The 18,730-nt window shown below is 43.2% G+C and overlaps 1 protein-coding gene across 3 annotated transcripts in view; it reads right to left on the bottom strand.

Moving 5' to 3' along the window:
- Positions 1 to 7,007: 7,007 nt before the first annotated feature.
- TRIM8 (tripartite motif containing 8) overlaps positions 7,008 to 18,730 on the bottom strand; it is a 65,958-nt gene continuing 54,235 nt past the window's right edge. For 2 of the 3 annotated variants that reach the window (XM_081912570.1, XM_081912569.1), the window contains exons 3-8: positions 17,977 to 18,072; positions 16,936 to 17,169; positions 14,317 to 14,348; positions 13,217 to 13,332; positions 8,950 to 9,522; positions 7,008 to 7,120 (exon numbers count right to left, since the gene is read on the bottom strand). In XM_081912570.1, the coding sequence (XP_081768696.1) occupies positions 7,083 to 7,120; positions 8,950 to 9,522; positions 13,217 to 13,332; positions 14,317 to 14,348; positions 16,936 to 17,169; positions 17,977 to 18,072 (1,089 nt within the window). In that variant the 3' untranslated portion in view covers positions 7,008 to 7,082. Of the gene's footprint in view, positions 7,121 to 8,094; positions 9,523 to 13,216; positions 13,333 to 14,316; positions 14,349 to 16,935; positions 17,170 to 17,976; positions 18,073 to 18,730 lie in introns of those variants that run through there. The other variant, XM_081912571.1, reaches the window with a different exon arrangement.

The raw sequence follows: 18,730 nt of genomic DNA, 5'->3' as shown, positions 1-18,730 counted from the left end.
TAGCTATTTATGACATTACTGAAAGCAAGCAAAGTGACGATATCAGTGACGACATCACTGTTCCATTCATTTTTTAAAATGGGAGCAAGGAAACTGCCTATTAGGCCTGCTGTCAAACTGAAGACACACAAACAAGGTGATAGTGTGTGTGTGTGTGTGTGTGTGTGTGTGCTTGTGTGTGTGTGTAAAAAACATCCTCAACTCTTCTTTCCATGCCAAAAACGCTTGCAAATATTCACCACAGCTTTAATGTTCAATAGTTCCATGGTCATCACATGGCTACTCTCCTCCTTCCTTATACGTTCTGAGTGTTCTGACAGTGATGAGTAACACAGTGGAATCATGAGCCAGGGTTTTCCATTACTTCTTGAATATAGGGTTGCTTCTTTCTGTCAGGTGTACACAAGAGCTGTGTTCATTGCTTTTTGTCAGATCTATAGTGGCTTAAATAATGCAGGTTCCATTCCCTTGAAACTAGTTAAAAGACAGACTCTTCAACTGCCACTTCCCCTGAGTTCTCAACTTACATACCTTAATTTTATTTCTAGTTTATGTTGACTTTTTATTTCAGCATCACACAACCTCATTTCCTAATGTGGGTATGCAAGTTGCCATTTCACTCACTGGGTGTCCTTTTCCCATTACTTGGAAGAGAACCACCCTTGGCACCTTCTTCCGCCACCTTGCCTGAGCCTTGTTGGTCAAACTAGGCACTACCAATATATTGCCAAAGTTAGTGCTTCTAAATCAGGCAGAGTAGGTCTCTCTTGATGGATCAATATCCCCAGGAGATTCCAGGTTCACTTCTTCCCCAGCTCAAAACAGGATGTTTTAAATTTGACATTTTTTCTTTAAGTTCACATGACGACAGAAAGAAAAGAACGGTTCACATGTTGTACTCTTTAAAAAGGTAGACTCTAGCAAAGACAAAGCTTAATCTCCTTCTCCAAAGCTTTTGCTTCCATCTCTATACCAGCTAGACCTGGTAAAGAAACTCATCTAGCCGAAAATAAGAAATTGTTGCTGAAAGTTTGGGATATGGATTTCCTACTACTGGTCTATTTCAAGTCCCTGGAATGTCATCTTTAAAATCATTAAGGCTGAATGAGAAGAGCTCCTATCAGTTACAAACACCACCAACATTGCCATCAACAGGCCCTCTTTCCCATTTCAGTGGGGGCAAGAGATACCAGCTGCCTCTAAGGTTGTTCCATTTGTTTCTTGCCTGTGTGTATGTTAAGCTTTGGGTCAATTACAACAGGTTACATAAAATTACAAACATGGCAAGTTCACTGAAAAAAGCCAGGACCATATTTGTTCAGCCAGGACCATATTTGGACACTACACACAACTTCAATTCTTCAGACATATTTATGTGAGAAAGAAATCACTGGGTGCTCTAAACCACAAATCCAGGAAGAGCCTGTTGCTTGAGGCACAGTAAACAAATGCCTTCTAGTAGCCAAACTCCATCCTATTTCTTTATTCAGATAATCCTGTACTTTTCCCCACTCCCCACACACTTCACATGCTTTACTTCAGATACAGAAGAAATGGATGTAGAGTCCTTAATCTTGGGATGAGGGCCTGTATGGATGACCAACAGAAGAGCATTCTTTCATTTTGTTCAGCCAGGACACTGAGGTCCAGCACCGAGGGCCTTCTGGCAGTTCTCTCACTGTGAAAAATGAGGTTACAGGCAGAGGGCCTTCTTGGTGGCGCCCGCCCTATGGAACGCCCTCTCATCAGATGTCAAGGAAAAAAACTATCTGACTTTTAGAAGACATCTGAGGGCAGCCCTGTTAAAATTTTTAATGTTTGAAGTTTTATTCTGTTTTTAATGTTCTGTTGAAAACCGCCAAAGTGGCTGGGGAAACCCAGCCAGATGAGCGGGGTAGAAATAATAAATTATTGTTATTATTATTCACGTTTTCAGTGCACAATTCTGTTGCTGTTTCTATAAGAATTTCCTATTGATTGTTGCATTGGAGCAGGATCTCCCAAACTTGGGTCTCAACCTGTTCCCATCATACTGACCACTGGTCTTGCTAGCTAGGGATGATGAGAGTTGTGGTCCAACAACAACTGGAGACCCAGGTTTGGGAAACCCTGCATTAATATAGTATACTGTTTTTAATATGTTAGATTTGTAATTGCTTACACCATCAGCAAAAGAGCAGGCTAGAAAACTTTAAAATAAATAAATAAACACTTGCCCAGTACCTCTGCTGTGAATTTGGGAGAGAAGAGTATCAGCTTTGGTTGAGAACAACAACTCATGTATGAAGAGCTCTAGGCTCAGCTAGCTCAGCCTTTTTTGTCATGTACTGTACTGCTAAATTAGAGCTATAAGACCATTTGCACCCTGGTTTAGATGGTTGCAGCACTGCACTGCCTCTAAATCTAAAACATGCTATCAAACTGCTTCTGAAAGTCAAACAGAGAAGAATACTTAAAAGATGTCCAACACTTTGCCCCGGCATGCCCCCCCCTGTTGTGCCATGTAGAAAACTATCAATTTAGAACCATGTTAGAAACTGAGATATGAAAGCTAGGTGCTAAATGCACCTTAAGCCGAGGTTATGGGTGCAACAATGGAACATCCAGGCACGCTTTTTTAATAACAAGAATACAAAGCTGAAAATGAATGAACTGCAGTTAAAATATTATGTTCATTTTTCACATGGTCTGGTCCTTCCCCTGCCAACCCCCCTAATATTTTTAAGAGGGTCTCTTCTCCAGTCTTCAGAGTAGTTGGAAGTGGGGAGGCAGAAAAAGGTCCTCCTTTCCTTCTACTCTGCAGCTTTAACCTGAAATCTTAGTACTGCACCCAGAACTCAGAAACTGCTCACACTAATGAAATTCCCTGTTGCAAAATGCGCCTAGAACAATGGGAGTTTTGAATGCTGACTTAGAAATAAAACCGTATCACTCACCAATCAGGAGCCTCAGGATCTTGCTGGAAAGTATCCTAGTTTTAGGGAGGTCATTAGCTACTGGCTGTAGAAAGGGCTTCCTACTTCCTCTCTCACACTCCCTTAACCCTTTAATGTTTCTGTTAAGGTCATATTCACTTTTTCTCTTCCTGGCTACTTAGTCCATCCCTAAAAAACAGACCTTTTTCAGCTGGGGTCTCTGTAAAGCCTCTCCTATTTGACATTGCAATCAGTTAACAGATTCAGACACTCTTCCCAGTTCCAGCAATTGAATAAACTTCCTCAGAACTGTTTTTAACTTGAGTTTCTGGGTCTAGACCTTGAGAAGGTTCCTGTACCTTTAACAGGTGCATAGCAGGCTAAAGTGTACCAGGTGCAGCTTCTTTCATATTCACAGGTCTGGTTAACAGAGTTGCACCTGGGAAAATTCTGTTTTCTGTGTTGTTTATTTGTTTACAAATGTTTATAGCACTATCAGTGCACAAGCTGCCTTACAAGAGCCGAGGTCCCTGCTCCAAGGAGCTTAATATCTAAAATTTGACAACCGAAGATGTAAATAGGAAGGGGAAGAAAATGCAACTGTTTTGAGTTACAGGGGCCAAGGCTGTGTACACAAGATACATTTAAAGTGGATTTGAAGCACATTATCTCCCTCAAAGAATTCTGCACACTGTAGTTTGTGAAGGGTTTAAGGGAATTGTGACACAGTGGCCAGAATTCTTTGAGGGAAATAATGCACTTCAGATCCACTTTAAGTGTATTTTGTGTACACAGCCTTAGTTACGGGATGAGTTACAAGCACGGAATGGGCACTAGAAAGTTGTGCAAAGACTTAAGTGCAAAGGTGAATTGTGAATGAAGAAATGTGGCACCATACAGAATTATGTACTCCTTAAAAGGTGCCAGAATGCTCTAGGTCTGCAGCTGGCAACCCTACCTGTTAACAACTGAAACTACACAGAGACACACAGTCCTGTGGTTTGTCATGTCTAGCTTCTACGATAGCCACTCAAGAGACTCTCGCCTGCCTTTAACAGACACCTTAGTGAGAAGTCTCGTTTTTCTCAAAGGGAGGTAGCGGTGAAGAGGGAAGGAAGCTGCTTTGGAATGTGTCACAGCCTGGCAGTTGTCCAAGACAAAGGGGAGTCGGCAACACTATATGGGGCCTATGATTTTGGAATCATACCAAGATCCATTCATTCCCTGATTTCTTGATCAAGGAAAGAGCTTGGAAAATTCAGAGTACTGTTATGTGGTTTTCCAACCACTGCACCACAGCGGAGGCAGCAATAAAGCACATAATCTGGAAAGAAACTAGCGCTTGGGTCAGATTCAAACCAGCCCTTGGATTAATAGAGTGCTGGAGGTCGGGCCTTTTCCATTAAGTTTTGGAAAAGGGAGTAACTCCTGTTCCCTTTGAAATGGCATTACATGCTTAAATACATGCTTACAGAATCTCCTGCTTGTCCCCTCACTTGTGATTCCATCAACTAGACTTCAGTGGCATATTTCCTCTGACGAGGGAATTCGAACGTAGCCATTGTGACTAAGCTGTTCCCTCTGTTCAGTGTTTAGAAGTGGCTTACACTACTTTTCTTCCTTAGAAAGGTCAGTATTAAAAAACAAATGGCTGTTTTTATTGTTGTGCTTTGGACAAATACATTGCCATTATTATACCCAGTAATGTGCTCAAAGCAGAACCTTGTGTTCAATTTCTATGCTTGTGATGCACAAATCTGCTCCCAACTATCCCATTACAATACAGCAGCAGGATCTTATATACCTCTCTCTCTAGACTAAGGACCAGAAGTCCCCATTTCCCGGGGACAGTCCCCGGATTTACAAATCAGTCCCCTACCATTTCCACTATCATTCCGACTGAACTTGAAAAGTATCCCTGGATTCATTGAAAAAAATCTGATAACCTTACTCTAGACTGCATTATGTGATGTAACATGTGAAGGCCCTGACATCATCATCTCAGAAGCAGAAGCAATCCTATACGCTTCCTTGGGAATGAGCTCCATTGAACTCCATGTATACAATTGCACTTTGAAAGCAGGAGCTGCAACAGCAGCAGACTTCCTTCTAAAATGGCAACCTTAAGACTCAAGTTACTGTGATGAGCTCTATGTGGGACTGCCCTTAAGGCTGATCCAGAAGCTGCAGCAAATTGGCATGGCCAGCAGTCAGCTAGGCAACACTGTTGTTGACACACCTGCACAGGCTGGCAATATGCTACAAGGCCACATTTAGGATTTTGGTGCTAGAATTTAAAGTGATTAATAACTTGGGATTAGGATACTTGAGAGATACTTGCCTCATTCCCCATACCCTGGGTGAGTCACCGCTGTCATCAGGGTAGGTAGGCTCTTCTGATGGTGTCACACTTACTGAAAATGTTTTTCTTTGGAGGGGCTAGGTGTGGTGAACTTTTGGCCCTCCAGATGTTGCTGAACTACATTTCTAGCAAGCAGGGATGATGGGCAAAGTTCAGCAACATCTGGAGGTGCAAAGGTTCACCACACTTGAGACAAGTTTTGCCTTCCCAGAGGGTGGATCCCAGCCATGCCTACTGCAATTTGAGAGAAAGAGAGAGAGAGAGTGAGAGAAAATGAATGTATGTATTTCGTATGTGTTGATCTTGTAATACTTCTGCTGTACATGCATTTGAATAAAAAAAAATGAAATAAATCTACACAAAAAGTCCTTGTGCCTGCCAATTATTCCCAACACTGTTCTCTCAGAGGCCTTTTCTCCAGCCAGGTCCAGCTGAGGGAAACTTTGTGTTGGAGGAGGGAAACTTTGTGTATTTGGTGCAGACTTGCATTTGAAACAAGAGAGACAACCGGCTGTTTTATCTAGTTTTGCCCCTGATTGTCACTTGTCCCATATACCTTTAAATTTCCCAGTGGATCAGGAGACAAGGAAGGTGCATATCCTTCACAGGTTAACTATCTGGTCCTGTCATTCCCCTTCTCTCCCACATATGCCAAAGAAAGCAGGCCTCTAGCTGTGCCATTTGGGAGTAATCGTGGCTGCCTTTTTTCCTGCCGGATCAAGAAAGATAGAAACTTATGTAAGAGGCCACAGCCCAAACTCATCCCATATACCTGACTGGTCACATTCCTTATTCCGACTAATTGCACTGCATCAAGTGAAGGATGGAAGCTCTGTAACTGCAAGCCACTACTCAGCACCATCACCACCCTAGCAATTTGGAAAGCCAAATTTGATCAAAGTTGACAAAAAGTAATGAATCAAATAGAACCACTTGTCTAGAACAGATCTTGAGATGGTTAGTCCAGCCATGTGCACATAAATTGCTGTGGAGAAGGGCAGAAGCGGGATATTCCATTACTGATGAAAAGCCACTATCCACAAGTCTCTTAAGATATTAATGGGATGAACTTCAGGGGATTAGGAATCATGACCAAAGAAAGCTAAACCACAGATTGCTGGAAATTGATAGACTAATCATTGCCTCTTCAAACTTTTCCAGACATACCAGATGGATGAGAATATAGAAACGACTACAAATCCCTGCCTATCGACACCAGTCAGGCACCTTCACTGTGCTCTTTTCATCCCCTGAATAGAAAAATTTAGTTTAGGCAGATCTAGCCACATTTTAATATCTCTTACTGTTCATTTTAATTATCTTAAAATTTTTGTTTAACTGTTTTTATTTATAGCCTTTTAATAGTTCTTATAAACCACTTAGATTTTAGCACAGTCAACAGCTTAAGTGTAATAATAATAATAATAATAATAATGTATGATGAGGCAATTTGATTCAAAAGTGGCATACTTAAGTGCAATCTTGAGGGCAAAAAAAAAAATGATGCTGTAATTTGTTCTTTAGCGTGAATCAAACCATTAAAAGTCAATGTGCATGCACAAAACCTAAATAAAAACAGGATACTTGAAACTCAGTGCATAAAATTGGTTCACTCTCTTTGCCTATTTCTACAGACCATGAGTGCCACATGGTGCTTCCATTGTTGAGTCAGGCAGACAGGCTGGCTGATGCTGGCACTGGTGTGACTGCAAATTCATTGGCTGCACATATTTTGAATTTTTATTGTCTTTATTTTCCTACTCTTTTACACTGCAGATGGAAAGAAGATAACAGAGGCCCAGGCGTTAATGCATAGGATCTGGCTGCTGATGGGGAAATGGACCTGCATGAGAGAGAGAAAACGGGTGATTTTCTTTCTTTCGTGTAGAGAAAGCAGAGGGGGAAAATGAAAGTGAGGATGTAGTTTTGGAAGGGGAATTGGGTTTGCGAGGGTGATGTGGATGATTATAGCACTTGATGCTTAGGGTCCAGTCCCCACCAATACCTATTAACTTACCCATGCTTACTATTTATGGCCTTGGGTAAATCACTTCTCTCTCAGCCCCAATCATTTGTCTTTGACAAAAAAACAAATGTTGCAGAAGCAAAAGCAGGGGTTAAAAGGAGTTGTTTTGTACTTGGAGTTCAAAGGGATGGTGAATTTAAACTCCAGGTAAAAAAAAAAAGATTGACCAATAGTGCAATCCAGTGCAAATACACCCAGAGGTAAGACGCACTGCGTTTGATGACAGGGTACATGAGACGGTATCCTACATATCGTACAACAGAGCTATACATTAAAGTTCATTAATGGTTTAAAAACTGCATCTCTAATATAGCCTTGAACTTTTGCAAACATTGCTACCTAATGAATTAGAAAATGGTGTTTTAAATGAAAGAAGAGATGTTTGGGAAACCAAAGTGTGAGATATATTCTGCACTGCAGTGCACTGGCCAAAATATCCTATATGAAGAGCTACATCTTTGTGCATCTTATTTCTGAATACCCGTAAGTTACATATACCTTTTATTCTGCAGTACTACACCAATTCATGTTCAACTCAATGATAATATCCGAACTATATTCCTGATTTACTCCAGAAGGTGCAGGATATTGCGCAGCATATTTGACTAGCCTTCTTCAACAGTTACCTGGTAGTTGCATTTCTAATTGAGATTATTCCAAAGGGAGCACATAAAGCAGAGTGCAAACTATTTTTAAATGCTGTCAGTTTTCTGTTTGAGTAACGTTTTCCTGTTCCCAGACGAGGCGTTGGTTGAAATAGTGCCCGCGGAGGCAAAGCAGAACAAAGCATGTGCACTAAGTGATCACATTTATTTGAATATTTTTTGTGTGTGTTCTAAAATTGGTTACAGAATAAATACCTGCACCTTATAACAGGAAGTCCACTTTTTTTTAATACAAAGTGCTTGTTAGAGGAAGTTGCATCAACGAAACACAGGAAGGAATATGTGCATCTCGACACACACACACTTCCCTCCTGGAAACTAAAACAGATTTTTTTTATTTCTTTTTTTAAAAGTTTCTTTTCCCTTTTTTTGTGCATTTCATTTCCTGCCATTGTGTATTTACAAATCTCTGAAAGAAGAAGGAAAAAAAAATGCCAATATGCACGATACGTGGTCTTTTAACACAAAAAAAATCAGCCTTTTAAAAAAAAAATCTACAAATGTCATTTCTTAATGAATCAATGATAGAAATTTTCTCCTCTTAAAAAAATGGGAGGCGAAAAAAAATTTTAAAAAGCAAAACCAAAAGAGCCCAGAGACTTTGAAATAGAAAAGGATCATCTGTCCCTTTAAAAGTTTTCCAAACCGGAAAGTAGCAATGTCACATGATCCAGAAATAGATGCTTAATTGATATCCTTGTTAATTTTTTTCCCACAGCTTCCCCCACCCTCCCGCCCATCCTGATACAAAGGAAGATTAAAAAATAAAATAAAATTTAAATTAAAGGCAGAGATGACAGCAATGCCCCTCTCAGATTCTGGCAAGTGGTAGGGAATAATGGAAATGGGTTTGATTTAAAAACGACAACGACAACAAAAGCTAGATTTAAAAAACAAAACAAAAAAACTTTCAAAAATCAGTAAAGATTCTATCCAAACCGGATGGTTAACTGGTGACATAGTGTTTGGTGGAAGGCTGACCATAAACTCTATAGAAATCCTGGCGTCCGTGTTGCTGAGATGCATCAATCCATTCTCTCACTGCCAATCCCGGAAGCGACTGAGGTACGGAGGGAGCAGGTGGGAGGGGGTGGGAATATTCCTGCGACGACACTGTCCATGGAAAGTGGCCTGACCGTGGGTACGGTTGATGCCCGCTGTGATTGGATACTGAGGAACAGTAACAGTTGTCCACCGAGCAGACAAGGATTTTGCGCCCACCATACTGAGACAGCACAGACTGCTGAGATGATGTGCTGTTGGGGTAGTGAGAAGGGTTGAACATCGAGCCAGAGTGAACTGGTTGGGGGCCACTGGGAAGTCCTACTATGTGCTGGGTGGAGCTACAAGGCACCATGGGTTGTGCAGACTGGCCTTCAGCAGCTGAAGCCCCCTGGCTCACATACTGGCTGGCCACAGGTCCCGAGGAGGGCTCCAAGAAGCTGGCTTCCGGGAAAGCTGTGGAGTGCTTGCGCTTCTCGGCTCCTGAATTACTGACGCTGCAAGGGTACATAGGGATGCTCTGCAGGAACGGCACCGAGGTGCTGAAGGGACCTGAAGGAAACAGAGAAGACAACGTGCTGTCACCTTGAGCAAGAAGGCAGTTCTGTGAGCCAACTAGAAACAACACCCCGCTCCCCTCCTCCGGCAGAAATCCAATTGCCCAGTTTTCCATGCAGCAATATAGGCCTCGGCAGAGAATGTCAAAGTATAAGGTCTGACCTCACAACCACATACTAAAAAGCACAAGAACACAAGCTGGGGGAAAGAGTCGCCAATCATTTACAGATTTTCCTGGCATTTTGCTCCCTGTTCTCTTAGTTATTCCACTATGTAAACAAACCCGGCATGGAAGTAAGTTAAGGGGTTTTGTTTTAGGATAAACTCACCAAGTACTAAATGTCAGAGAATGATCCTTCAGAGGCATGTGGAACCAGCAAATATGTGACCACATAATGTCCTCTACAATCTGGCAGAGAAGACCTGCATAGTGCCAAACACTACAGAAAAAGGCAACATCCTAGGCCCTTCCTGTTTTAGAACTCAGAACTGCCTGCCAGGCTTCAGATCTTACACTAAACAAATGAACAGAAAATACAAGTTTCACAAAATGGCATATCCACGGTCTAGTGCCAAAAATCTGAAGATGGTGCTAATATGCATTGCTTTTTGTATTTTCATGATTGAGTTGGAGGTGTTTTTGATGCAGAACCTGGCTTTGGGGGACCTATCCCAGGAGCTCAAAGGTGAAGCTTTATAGCCACAACCCTTTAACCATGTCCCTAATTTCCCACCCCCTGGCCTATTCCAGCCACAGGGGGTACAAGGTGAACATCTGGTTGCATTAAGTGTCCTCTGCCAGCCAAGAATTACCTCACACCCTGCTTGCTAGGCAAGTCCAGACTTGGGATGCTCTGTATTATTAGTGGAGTAATTTAGTAGAGTCCAGGGGCTAAGAAACCAAGGGATAAGGGGGTGGAGAGAACTACAACACCTGGAGAAGACAAAGCTGAGCTGGAGTCTCACTGCAGTTTCAATGGCAGGTGAAGCTTAATGTGCAATTCAATTTTTCAAGTCCACATATGGCTGAAAATCCAGACCAGGATTTTAAGGTATTCTGGTAGTGATGTCAGGCAAGCAAACACCAAGATACCTCTAGCCAACTAGAGCTCTATGAGCCCTGCCATTTGTTTTCCCAAGCTCATATTCAAACCTTCTGAGATGTTGCTTGCTCCCTCTGCCTGGAAGATCATTCCCTTTTTTGACCCATCAAGCAATCTCTCCTCAACCTTATGTCCTCAAGATATTTTTGATTACAGCTGCTGTGCTGTCTAGGGCTAATGGCACTGCACTCCCAAACATCTGGAGTGCTTTGGGTTGGGGAAAACTTCATTAAACCATTGTAACTTCTTGTTCCACAACAGTCATTCTTTTTTCTCTTTTTTCGAACCTCCTGCAATAATTAGGAAGCTTTCCACCCTATTCTTGGTTATTCTGCTATCCAGCCTTGTGCTTGCCCTGCACTTTTTCACCCTTTGGCAAAACTAGTTGCAGATCAATGCTCATATTTAGTAGCTTCTCAAAGGCTTCTTGATCATCAGCTTGGAATATAAGACATTTTCAGCATAGGCTATTCTCTTTGCAGACTCAGAGAATCAGGGAGCTAACTCCAATTCCCTGATATCCCTAGATTTAAACCACCTTTGACAGATTTCCATTCAGCTTATTCTTCAAAATTCCCAGGGAAGGAAGCTGTATCTCTGCTGAAGGGAAATAGATTTACTGCCAAACTGCTTTTAGAATTCAGGAGGGTTCTCCCCCACCCCTTTCAATATTTATCCTAGATTTGGAAGGCTGCAGTTTGAACCCCCTGCTTCTTATCCTAGCCTCACACTGCAATCCTATACATGCCTACTCAGAAGTAAGTCCCTTTGAACTCAGTGGGACTTACCTCTATGGAACTGTGTATAGCCAGAGGGCTGCTGCTGCTGCATTCCTCCTTGGGCATTATTTCAGTGGGGAGGGGCACAGCATGCCAGGGGTAAGCGGAACCAAAGGCAAAAGTGGGCAGAGCAATGGGTGTGGCTGTCTACATTTCAGCCACACAAAAGCCAGAGCTTTCTCTACAAATAAAACACTTTATATACCCAGCCACACCTCTCTCCCTCCAGACCAGCAAGAGGCATTTTTGCACTTCAAGTATATACTCTACCTAAGCAGAAACACTAAAAGAAAATGTGGAGGCAGTGAGGGCTATGGGTGGGGGCAGAATTCCAAGTGCCATTAGAAAGGTCTGGAGGGCCACATCTAGCCCCCAGAGCCTGAGGTTTCCCACCTCTGAGCATTACGATCCTGGCATACAGCCCATTCACCACCTTCTTCACAACAGCCACTATTTTGGGTGTCAAATCTAATACCATATCCAAAGCCTTCTTTGTGTCAAGCTCAGCTGCGCTATCTTTTCTTTGCATGCTTAACCCACGGTCTCACACACACACTCCAAATCCCTTTCAAAAATGGAAAAGCACTCCAGCTGAAGCCAAACTACAGCCAACTTATAGAGCAATGTTTTCCCCTCCCATGTGTTGCCTGTGATGTTTTTGTTACTGCAACCCAAAAGTGAAAGTGTTTTTAAGAGGGGGTTGACAGGAGTACTATCTTTGCTGAGTCATAGTCACGCTGAAAACAGCATGTACATTTAAGGTTTCTTACAGAGAGTAATAAGAGCTTTCCTGACAGGCATTGGGATTGCATTTGGACACACAGAAAGAAATACAGAGACCAAAAGAGGAAGGCTATGGCTGAGAACTTATGCCATGTTACATACGAGTGAGCCCCTAAAATGCCACACGCAAATATGCTTAAGAACCAGACTAAAAGGTTGCAGACCCTATACAATTTGTTAATTGGAAGCAAATCCTTCCCAAAGATTTAGTGGACAGTACTTCCAAGTAGAGCGGGGCTGCAAGGGACAATAAGAAGTCAGAGGCAACACTCTTGGGGGAGGAAGAAGAGAAGATGAGGCATCTAGCCTGAAATATCAGAGTTAAAGGTTGCAAACCTGGACATCATGTGTTTCTCTAAGTCATGAAAACACATCATCCAAGTATTTCCAAGGGTAACATCCAACTGTTCCTGATTTGAAAGACAGGTACCAAAAACAAGACAAAGACAAAGACAAAGAAAAGCCTTCCTTCCTAATCAGAGATCATAAATTGCCCCAAGATTACCCTGGGATCAACCACACTGCAGGAATAAGAAGAACTACCCTTAACAAACTGCCCATACCTTTTTAGGATCACTCTCCTCTGCTTTGAAAGCCATGCGCCTAGGGGCTGGGGAGGCTCAAGACTGTCTGATTGATTCCAGCACTGCTACTTCCTACTTCACTTTTATATATATATATAAGAAAATGCATGTGACTGCAGAATTTTCTGGGTTTTTTATCACTTGCCTTAATCTCAGGGTAGCTAGCTGGTGGCAAGTAATGATCAAATCCAAGAGACTGATCTCAAACAATAACATACAGCAAAAATAAACTTGGCCCCTGAGAAAACCATTACATGGAACATCTGCTCCCTACCTTTTCCACCCTCACCCTTTCAATGATATTTGGAATGCTAGTTCAAAGCACCACTCTGACCAGCAACATCAAGGCCGTGTATCATATATAAAGACAGATTAGAGCATTCCCTCCTGGGTTCAGGTGTGCCTAGGAGATGGAGGGGTCAAGAGAGGCATCACTCACCTTCCAGAAGCTTCCGCAACTGTTTTTCCTTCTTGGCAATCTCATTCAGGAAGAGCTTGGAATTGAGGTGGCCAATCTTGGGAGGGGGCAGACTGCCTCCGGTGCAGTTCTGGGTCCTTTAAAAAAAGGGGGGGCATTATACTACATTACAGACTGACGTACTGCACTGACTTTCCTCCTACTACTATCCTGTCGCGCCACATTACTCGCTTTGATTCCATTCACCACTACCATATTCTCTTTCAACATTTCCCTGTCATAAATACTGATCAAAATTACCTAGTTTCACTAACACAGTTTTATTTTATTCTTATTTTGCATTGTGAGTGGAGCTACAGAGCAGAACCCATTGCTGTAAGAGTCCCCACCCACCCCCGCCACTACTGCACACACACACACATTGCCTACAGCTAAGTAACACAGGACCCACAGATAAGACAGAGGCATGACTTGAGTGCAGTTCAAGAAGATACACTCTTTTAGAGGTGGGATTTGGTCAACTAGATTCTTACAAAGTGTGAACAACCTGTCTTGCAGGTTAGAATTGCCCCTGAAAACACTGTGCTGGATTTTGCACAGCTCGTCAATGAGTTCTCATCTCATCTCCCTCCAATTCATGAAAATATATCTTTAGTACCAAGTATTTTCTACCTGTGGAAGTGGCGAGGCATTATAATCCATTTTTCTCTCAGCTTTCTTTCAGGAAAGCTAAACAGATCATGCATCCTAATTCTTTCACAGTAAATAAGGCTTCTTCTCTTCTTAGCACTGTGCTGAGCTCAAGATATAAACACTAGAATTCAGCAGTAGCACCTCATCCCTACTTCTAGCAAGACTGTAACTCCCCGATAAAGCAGCAGTTCCCAAACTCCTCCCCACTTAACATGCTGAGGACCACCTGAATGAAGTAGACCACAGTCTGGTGGAACTCTATCGCAAGGTTTCCCAAATGCCGTGGGAAGAACAGTAGCTTAAGATGTGTACAAAACACTCCTTTTGATACCTACTGCTCTCCCCAAAGAAGATCCTCTAGATTAGCTGTATCATAGACATGTACCCTCCTTCACCCAAACCCAGACTGCCGGAAATTGATTTCTTACCTATCCATCAAGATTTTCACCGACTTGGTATTCTAGGAGGCAATAGAGAAAATGAAATCAGAAGCTGTAAGTCATGCAGACCTCTTGTGGCACAGCAGCAGCACCTTTTCCCATTTCTGTAGATTTCTCTGTCGTCTCCCTCGCACCCTCATTGATTTCATATGAAGGACATTGCTCTTACTCAACCACCCATCCTCACAAACAGCCACACACTGTACTTCCCAGATACAGCAGCACTATCTGAGAGAGGCCACAGCTCAGAGCAAAGCACACAGGTAGAGATCCCAGATTCAGCCCATGCATCTGCAGCAGAAGGATCTTAGGTAACAAGGCTAAGGCTGACAAAGCCAAGGCCCTGAAGTCCTATGCCAGTCAGGGCTGCAGTACTGAGCCATGTAGGTCACTAGGCTCGGAATTATGCAGCTCCTTATAATGAACTAAAGGTAGATAAAGCTGAGCTGCTTTACAGGGCTGTTGTAAAAACGTTGTAATGATAATATATGTAATCCACTTTGAAGTACTATGTAATGCTAAGTTGCTGTTACTATACCAAAAGTCTATTATTTCAACAACACCTTTGCACCCCTCTGTTGAATGGAAGCATCTGCCACCATATTTCAAGCTCAGTCCTTAGCAGTGCACAACACCTTAACAAAAGCAAAATAAATGCTGCCACTTTGAAGAATTCTTCTGAGTAATTTATGGCTTGGCTCCAGTCCTCCAAGATAACAAAGGTGGAACTAGAAGGGCCGTTTTCATTCGTCTTGTGAATATGCTCTCTAAACCAGGTGTGCCAGGCAGAAACTGCCTCTTTAATTCAGATGATGATGATTATTATTATTATTATGGGAACTTCAGCTCCCCCCCCCCCAAACATCGTTAAATCAGCATCTTGATTCTAGACTTTAACTTGTCACTTTAGCTACAGTCCAGAACAAACCAACTCTGAAGCACAAGATTACAGAGGCTATTGCTTTCATTTTCCTCCACCACTCTAGCCTCATGTCATCTCCCTACTGTCAGAACAATGCCAACAAAAAAATCTGTCCTCCAGCTCAAAGGCCATTTTATATAGCTATATTGCACCCTGGCAAAAAAAAATTTTAAAAATCCATTTGCTACAGGCTACCACTCCAGGTTCTGGATATTTATTGAAGCACAATTAGGCCAACATTGGTGGATCAGCTCAGCTAAAGGGATATACTCCAGTAGGGTGTAAATACCCTGCCAATCAGCTGCTGAGATTTACTTGGAAAGCCTCTTTTTGACAGACAGCACTGTTCAAGGGGTCAAGGGCATATTGTCTTTCTAAAATGAGGAGTGGGCCATCTGGTCTATGTGATGGGGAGATTAACCCGAGAGGGGGTTGCTCAGCAATATCTTACACCAGAGCACAAGTTGAGATGCCCCTTGTATTCATTAGCCTGCTGCATGACATGACAAGATTCAGTTTAGGAATCCGGAAAGGGAAACCTGCTGGGGACATGTCGGTGCCCCACCAGCTGCAACGGAAATCTCCTAGTATGACATGTTATACAAAGCAGCACCTAAAATTGCAAATCCCATCTTCCTGAACCTAAGAAATGTTGAGCTTTTCCCTGGTGGAACTTAACTCCAAAGCAGTAACCGTCCATATATATATATATATATATCATCCCCCTCCCCAGGCCTTAAATGCTTGGTGTTTCTTATGGCAGCTAGCACACCTTCCTAGTTTAATCCTTAACTTTGGGTTGCCAGATGCTCCTTATTCTAAATAACATTCCTGTGAGGTAGATTAGGCTTAGGGCTCCAGGCACTGCCTGGCCAGGCTGCCTTAGCTTCAGCCTGAATGCTGCCTAATATGCATTCATGGCTATGCCCTGAGATCTCCGCCAGCTCCACATTTCTGATAATGTGCTACTTGCCACCACTTCCTCCAAAGAGCTCAGGGTAGCCTACACTGAGTTTTCCTGTGTTCTCTTCAGAACAACTCTGTGAAGTGGGTTAGACTCAGAGATGGTGAACGGCTCAAGGCCAAGGGGGGATTTGAACTTGAGTCTCCCTGCTATATGTCCAACACCCCTCTGCTCTCAGTAACACAGAAAGAAAGGGGTGCCCAATCCTTTTCCAATCAGTTCTTCCACAATTTAGATATGACAATTTAAAATGTCACAAAGCACACACATTTTGCATGTTCTTGAGTATCTACACACAAGTAGAAAACAAGAAGTAACCCTGACAAATAAACATTACTCCGCATCTCTGAGATCTTTCGGAAGATGAAACTACCCTGGGTTGAGCTCTTCCCTCTGAAGCTTGGTCATCCTTACGGGCTCAATTTAGCCACACAAGAGACAACATTCATGACGCTCTTTAGGCAGGTAAGTAGCCCAGTGTAGGGAATGAGTGGGACTCCCAGTTGTGCCAAACAGTTAATTAATTCATGGAAGGTAGGAGGGAAAAGCAGAAGCTTCCATTTCTGTGGATGAAAGTGAAGCTGTGTCAAGCTGAGGCATATGGCAGCTTAAAGCGGCCATTTTGGGGTCGGGGTTGTCGCATAAGCTCCATGTCCTTCCCTTATTCCTGCTGCTAAGTGCTCCACCAGACCCTCCCTTCCCCAAACACCCCCCACTTCACCTTCATGAAGTTGATGTCCTCAGTCTTGTCATACATGACCTGAACGGAGCTGAGCAGCTTCTTGGCCTCCTGCATCCGCTCGCTGAGGTGCAGCACCTGGGCAGCATTCTCGTTGCAGAATTTTGCCTGGGCCTTGTCTAGGATCTCCATCGTCTTGCGCAGATCCTCCTCAAGGATCTGGTGCATCTTCTCATACTGCAGGCGCACCTCGTCCTTCAGCTGGTTGACCTTCTCCTGGTGGTATAGAAGGGGGAAGAAAAATGCCTCTTCTTAGCCTCCCTTCATCCCTACTTGCTTTATCTTTTGTGACTGAGGCTGGGTGGGGAGGATGCACTCTGAAACTAAATGACTGGTGTTCCTTTATGCAGTAGCTATGCCTAGGGCACCTACGCAGGCTCTCAATTTTTTTCTGAAGAACAAAAAAGCATAGGTTACTGACTTTGCTTTGATCAGACTAGGAGGGAGCCACAAGAATACAGAGTTGTTCAGTAAAGGAACAGGATAAAGTGGCTATCCAGTTTGGGGGAAACTAAACTAGTAGCCATTGCAGAGGGAACACCAGGCAACCAGGAAGAGAATGGGGTATATATTAACTAGAAGGAGGCTGTGAGTGAGGACTCTTGGTCTTTGTTCCTCATCACAGAAGAAGAAAGTAGGGTTACTTAAGTAAGGCACCAGGAGGGATAGGATGATGGGAACCAAACCTTGAGAGGTCCGTCCCTGCTGAACAAAGCAAGTTCTTGGATTTACAGCTGTATGGAGAGATGCTTGCAGAGTCAGCCATTTTTGCTCTCTCTGCCAAAGACTTCACACCCTTGTGTCCTTTAAACTTTGGCTACTGGGTTTGCTTAGGAGCTACAGCAGGCAGGCAGAATAAGGTCTTCTAACCTAGGATTCCATTATTGCTATGCTGGCTGAAACTTTCTCCCTTCCCAGTTCCTCTATCAAGGTATTTCCTTGACTGGTGGGTAATTGCAGCCCAGCATCCTTCTTGCGTCTAACACCGGGGAGGGGAGGGAAGAAGAGAGAAATCCAAGTTACTTCAACCAGCCGCTTGTCAGACTCCAACTTGTAGAGCTGCTCCTCAATGTCTTGTTCGCGTTCCTCCAGGCGGTCCTGCTGCTTCACGAGCATCTTCTGCAAGAAAAGGGACAAACAGGAAAATCAAGAGTCAGAAAAAGTGTGTTCCAGAACTGGTTTACAAGTTACCTGGAAGCAGGATAATTTTAAAATCACTTATGCATTACTGCTTTTGATGTAATGTATCAAATGGAGTTTGCATCTCACACCTACAGTGAGAGCCATAAGTCAAAATGTCTTCTAGAACTCTTAGCTCTCACTCTTCACAGAAACCCATTGACTAAGACTACTGCTTTGTTCATCTCCTTGCGCAAGTGGGAGCAACAAACAAGGTTGCCCAGGTTTAGCGTTAATGTCCATGCCAGGAAACCCTCAAACAAACTATGAAAGGGGAGCGAAGAGCAAAAGCTTGGCTTCACATCATGACTTGCTTGTAGCAAAATAAACCACTTTGAACAGAGTGTGAAGTCTGGCTTTGTTGTTTGTTTCTCCTGCTGAGTGAAACAGTGAAACGAGAGTCATTCGCTGTCATGGATTGGCTGGAGGCAGAGTAGTGGGAGGCACCAGCTGGGAAACCCCCAAGGGAACCCCCAGGGGAAGGAGGCTCAGAGCCAGGAGACTGGTGGTGGGATGACCCTGAGTGGTCAGAGGGGGGGAAGGAGCAGAAGGAAGGAAGGAGGTGTCCAAAGGCAACAGGGTTTAGTGAGCAGGAAGA

Source organism: Podarcis melisellensis (genome assembly GCF_964234715.1).
Source record: "Podarcis melisellensis genome assembly, chromosome: 5".
In the NCBI taxonomy this organism is placed as follows: Eukaryota; Metazoa; Chordata; class Lepidosauria; order Squamata; family Lacertidae; genus Podarcis; species Podarcis melisellensis.
The sequence above is the reverse complement of the archived record's forward strand: the minus strand, read 5'-3'. Positions and strand labels throughout refer to the sequence as shown.